At 48.9% G+C, this 6056-nt stretch overlaps 1 protein-coding gene across 1 annotated transcript; it reads left to right on the top strand.

The window, feature by feature from the left end:
- Positions 1–2655: 2655 nt before the first annotated feature.
- LOC126527996 (uncharacterized) lies at positions 2656–4251 on the top strand. The gene has a single exon (XM_050175840.1). The coding sequence runs from the start codon at positions 2656–2658 to the stop codon at positions 4249–4251; it is 1596 nt and encodes a 531-aa protein (XP_050031797.1).
- The last annotated feature ends 1805 nt before the right edge of the window (positions 4252–6056 follow it).

Below are 6056 nucleotides of genomic sequence, written 5' to 3'. Positions count from 1 at the left end.
ATAGATACATTACAAAGTCAAGTGAAATTTGCCCGCCAACGCTTTTTGCCATGGATTGCAATCCTATAGGCGCCTACATTTGCATCCATCTCGTCCGTACCCCCTATAAAACTTTTACTGAGGAACAGTGTTTGGACGGGTCACCTTGATTCGCTTCTTCTCAACACGAGAGTACCTGTCTGCAGATTACATTGGCTCTACGCCGTGAATGGTGCTTACGATTGTTACTACAGAATTGTCCATCCAGCGGACAGGAATTATCCCATTGTCACTCAGCACGGTATATTCGTGCCCGCGAGGTTGGCGCTTGACGAATTCTGGTCAAGCGATAGGGCACTCTTTGCGAACACGGTTCTGCTTCACTGTGCCCGTGCCTTCGTAGCCCTGTGCCTTGAGATGCCTGAGTAGGTGCATGCTTGTGAATAAATTAACAAAACAGAAAAAGAAAGGAAGGTCGTGCGTCTTTGCTGCGAGTTGTTCCACCATTTGAAGAAGTGGCGCCGCTGCTTTTCCGAAGTACTTTTCATATTTTTCATATGTTCCAGGATCTTCTGCTTGCCTTGATACGCTTTGAAGTTTACAAGGTATCTGTTCTTCGCATTTAGGCACCATACTTTATACCCGAAGTGGATAGGCTTTCCGCGTTTCAGCGCCGGCTCATAGCTACCACTTGCTTAGATTGTCGATGAGCCCACCTGAGTCTTCATCGGCCGAGTCTTCAACCGAATAGGTGCTAGCCACTTGCGGCTTGATATAAATCAATGACACGTCGTCATCTTCCTCTTTGACTATGTTCGCTATTTCATCCAACATCAACCTATTCAGACAATAAAATAAGGAATGACCATTGCGAGAACACGCCACCAGATGCGCAAGAGATGAGAATGCAGTTAAAAAAATAAAGGGTTGGGTAGCCTAAAGGCCCAGCGTGACCATATGGCAACGCGCAAGATTACACGTTCGTTCATGGATAAATCAAACATTAATCTTTCACAAATGCTCATCGAAGGTCACATATTCGAAGAGCAATACGGAGTTAAAGATGTCTGACTATTGCTTAAACAAGTAGTGAAAAAAAAAACACTTACTTCTTGGAGCAATGCATGACAACGCTACTCACAGAGCAACACTTATTCCCGCCTTTGCGAGGGGCTTCTACAAAACGACTGAAAGCTGCTGCCACTTGGTATCCCTAAAGGGAACCCTAATCTGTCAAACAGCACGTCAAAGGCGATTTTGGTGCCGTTTTGTTAATCTTAATTAATATAAATCCACTGTGTAGACTAACGTGACCATATGGTCACGCTGGTCCTTAATGGGTTAAGATGTGCGAAATGACATCTGAAAGGTTGTCTTGAAAGAAACGCAGTGGCGTTTCCCTTAAAGAGAAAATGTTCAGAATCTTAAATGGCGGAGCTATGAGGCGTCGCTGTCGAATACGTTACACATGCTACGTAATATGTTACATCTAACCAATTTGATGGCACACATTTTCTTTAACGTTAATAGAGTCAAACTTCCGCCCTGATGAACTAAGGAAGGTTATTGATTAAGATGTGCGACATGACATCTGAAAGGTTGTCTTGAAAGAAACGCAGTGGTGCTTCCCTTGAAGAGAAAATGTTCAAAATCTTAAACGGCGCAGCTATGAGGCGTCGCTGCGGAATACGTTGCACATGCTACATGATATGTTACATATAACCAATTCGCTGGCCCGCATTTTCTTTAACGTTATTAGAGTGAAACTTTCGCCCTGATGAACTAACGAAGGTTATGGATTAAGACGTGCGACATGACATCTGAAAGCTTCTCTTGAAACAAACGCAGTGGCGCTTCCCTTGAAGAGAAAATGTTCAGAATTTTAAATGACGGAGCTATGAGGCGTCGCTGTGGAATACGTTACACATGCTACGTAATATGTTACACCTAACCAATTTGCTGGCCCGCCTTTTCTTTAACGTTATTAGAGCAAAACTTCCTCCCTGATGGACTAAGGAAAGTTATTGATTAAGACGTGCGACATGACATCTGAAAGGTTGTATTGAAAGAAACGCAGTGGCGCTTCCCTTGAAGAGAAAATGTTCAGAATTTTAAATGGCGGAGCTATGAGGCGTCGCTGTGGAATACGCTACACAAGCTACATAATATGTTACATCTAAACAATTTGCTGGCCCCATTTTCTCTAACGTTATTAGAGCAAAACTTCCGCCCTGATGAACTAAGGAAAGTTATTGATTAAGACATGCGACATGACACCTGAAATGTTGTCTTGAGAAAAACATAGTGACGCTTCCCTTGAAGAGAAAATATTCAGAATCTTAAATGGCAGAGCTGTTGTGTCTGTGATTAGTTCTGGTTTCGGTCCTCGAATGCGGACGGGTGCAGCCGCGTAGTGGGAGTGTCCGGAACTATGTGTGAACATTCCCCACTGTGCCGATGGGTGGAGCCACATCCCTGGCAAAGCCTGGTGTGGGACAATGACGTGGACAGTGTGTTCGTGCCGTGTGATGTAGTGTGGTCGCCATCTTTCCGAGGCTACGTTCTTTATGTGTTCTATGTGTGGAATAAAGTAATTCCCGAGTACATAACATTGGCGACGAGGCGGAGAACCCGTGGCAGGGATTCCCGAGGGCATCGTGGAGCATCCAGTGAATCATGGCTGAGCGCCATCATGCTTTTTCTGCACGTTTGGAAGTGTTTACTGGGTCCAACTGGGCATCGTGGTTCGGCCGACTACAATTTTTCTTCGAGGCCAACGATGTGACTGACCCTGTCAAGCAACGACCACACTTGCTTACACTGTGCGGTGCTCAAACTTACGACGTGGTTTGTGCGCTGCTTCAACCGAAGACGCCCGACCAAGTGAGCTATGCCGAGATCGTGGCCGCACTTCAGGCACACTACGACCCTCGACCGTCCGAAGTCTACAGTCGTGCGATGTTCCAAAGGCGAGATCAGCGTCCAGGCGAGTCGGTAAACGACTACGTAGCCGCTCTACGCAAGTTGGCTACGAGCTGCAATTTCGGCACGCTGCCGACGGCAACAACAGCTACAGCGACGCCAGCTGAGGGAACGGCATCATCAACACAGCAGGGAGCTACGGGCTGCAATCCAACGCTTCTGCCGTTAGATGTGATGTTGCGCGATCGCTTCGTGTGTGGTCTCCGGGACCAGAATCTTCAACAGCGACTGTTTGCGGAGAGGGATTTGACTTTTTGCAAGGCTTATGATTTCGCTATTCGAGCGGAAAGCGCCGTCCAGCAGCAACGACAGATAAAAGCGGATCATGCGGAAGTCAACAAGGCGGCTACGCGCGCCGGCAACAACGCTTCGACGTCCAAGACGCATTCTCACCAAGCGCAACGCTGCTGGCGTTGCGACGGTTCGCACAGTCCCAAGACGTGTAAGTTCAGCACAACTATTTGCAATTACTGCCGGAAACAAGGGCACATTGCCAAGGCTTGTATTTCCAGGAAGAAGGCTGAGAAAAAGACATACCAGCGTAGCATCTCCTTAGAAGCTTCACGGACTGCGGAAGTGACTAACGAAACCAAGCATGAGGTTTCAACGTTGCATGACCTCTGTGCAGTGGCAGACGGATTCAGCACCCCGAAGTTTACTCTGACGCTTACAGTGCACGGCAGACCTGTGACTTTTGAGGTCGACTCCGGTGCAGCGTGTACCATGGTTAGCAGAGACACATTTCAAACCGTATGGCATGCACACCCACCCTCTCTGAGGCAGGACGACATACATCTGCGCACCTGGTCAGGTCAGCAACTGCAGGTTGTCGGAACGGCAACAGTAATGGTTTGTCACAAGAACACAGCTTGCAAGCTACCACTTCTCGTTGTCGAGGGCACTGGATGTAGCTTGTTGGGACGGAACTGGTTTGACAAGCTGGGCATCGAGCTTCACGGCATTCACCAGGCAACGGAGGAAAGCAGTTTGACCGAGTTACTACAGAAGCATGAAGACATTTTTCGTGCAGACACCACCGGACACACGGGTGCGCCAGTGAATCTGGAACTGAAGGAAGGGGCAAGCCCCAAGTTTTTGAAGGCACGGCCTGTGCCCTTTGCCATGCGCTCATCAACAGAGGCACAGATTGACAAGTATGTAACAGACGGTATTTGGGAGCCGGTCCAACACTCGGACTGGGCTACACCGCTAGTATGGGTGCGGAAGAAAGATGGAAGCTTGCGCGCCTGCGGTGACTACCGCTGTACAGTGAATGAAGCTGCGAAATAGGCTTCATACCCCCTGCCCACAACAGAGGAAGTGTTTAGCACTTTGAAAGGTGGCCGGGTTTTCAGCACCTTGGACTTGGCTCAAGCTTACACTCAACTTCATGTGACTCCAGCGACAGCGCAGATTCTCACAGTAAACACTACAAAAGGGCTGTACAAGGTAAACAGGCTTCCTTTTGGTGTTTCAGCAGCCCCAGCAATTTTCCAGCGGTTTATGGAGACCACTTTGAGCGGGTTGCCGGGAGTTAGTGTTTACCTGGACGATATCATCGTGAGTGGAGCAACAGCAAAAGAACACAAGGACCGCCTAGCGTCAGTTCTCCAGCGGCTGGCTCAGGCAAACTTACGATTGTGCAAATCCAAGTGTCAGTTTGGTGTGGCGGAGGTTAAATTCCTTGGTCACAAGATTGATGCAGCAGGAATTCACACAGCTGATGAAAAAGTGGAAGCTATCGTGAAGGCACCAGCGCCCACAAGAAAGCAGACACTGCAGTCATTTTTAGGCATGTTGGCCTTCTATGATCGATTTCTAGAGCGTCGTGCTACAGTGGCAGCAACGCTGTATGAACTTCTGGCAAAGGACAAGACTTGGAAGTGGGAACAACGGCATCAAAAAGCGTTTGATGAGCTGAAACAGTGCTTGTTGTCGAGGACTGTCTTGTCACATTATGACGAAACCAAGCCTCTCTTGATTTCATGTGATGCTTCACCTTATGGTGTAGGTGCGGTGCTTGCTCAACTGGACAGCCGAGGCAGAGAGGCTCCGATTGCGTTTGCATCCCGGACATTAGGTGCTGCTGAACGTAACTATGCACAACTTGACCGTGAAGGTCTTGCTGTAGTTTTTGCAGCCACACACTTCCACAAGTACATTGTGGGTCGAGAAGCCACGTTCATGACTGACCACCAGCCGTTACTGGGGATTCTCGGACCACGGAAGCCGGTACCAGAAATGCTTTCGCCCCGAATGAAAAGGTGGTGCCTTAAACTGTCAGCATACAACTACGACCTCCAGTATCGTGCCGGTAGTCGTCATCAGAATGCAGATGCGCTGAGTAGACTGCCTCTGCCAGACCGCATTGAAGAGCCTAACCCACCTGGAGACGTGCTCATGTTCGAGGCGTTACCACGACCGCCGTTGACAGCTGAGGTTGTGGCCACACTAACGCAAGAGGATCCAATCCTAGCAGATATATTTTCAGCAGTACAGAATGGCACCGTGCAGCGTCTGCAGGGAGACAGTTTCACCCCATACCGCAGAAGAGCCACCGAACTTGCTATCCATCGAGGATGCATCAGCTGGGGCTCAAGAATTGTCATACCTGCAGGAACACGAGAACAGGCCATTTCATTAGTTCACGCAGGTCATCGTGGAATTGTAGCCATGAAAGCTTGTGCGCGTAGTTATCTTTGGTGGCCTGGCTTGGACACCGAAATCGAAACAACTGTCAAGTCATGCGACCAGTGCCAGCGCACACAGAGCGATCCAAAAAAGGCTCCAGTTCCAAATTGGACGCAGCCAACGACACCATGGCACACATTGCACGTGGACTTTGCAGGTCCGGTGGTAGGACATACCTTTTTGGTTGTTGTCGACGCTTTTACCAATTGGGTAGAGGTGCGACCGGTGAACAGCCCAACATCAACAGCAGTCATTAGTGTGCTGCGCTCTTTGTTTGCCACATTTGGCATACCACGCAAGGTTGTGTCGGACAATGGGGCTGCATTTGTGTCTTCCGAGATACAAGACTTCTACCAGAGAAATGGCATTCGAAGCGTAACGTCAGCCCCTTACCATCCTGCTAC

Source organism: Dermacentor andersoni, unplaced genomic scaffold (genome assembly GCF_023375885.2).
Source record: "Dermacentor andersoni unplaced genomic scaffold, qqDerAnde1_hic_scaffold ctg00000039.1, whole genome shotgun sequence".
Classification (NCBI taxonomy): domain Eukaryota; kingdom Metazoa; phylum Arthropoda; class Arachnida; order Ixodida; family Ixodidae; genus Dermacentor; species Dermacentor andersoni.
The sequence above is the reverse complement of the archived record's forward strand: the minus strand, read 5'-3'. Positions and strand labels throughout refer to the sequence as shown.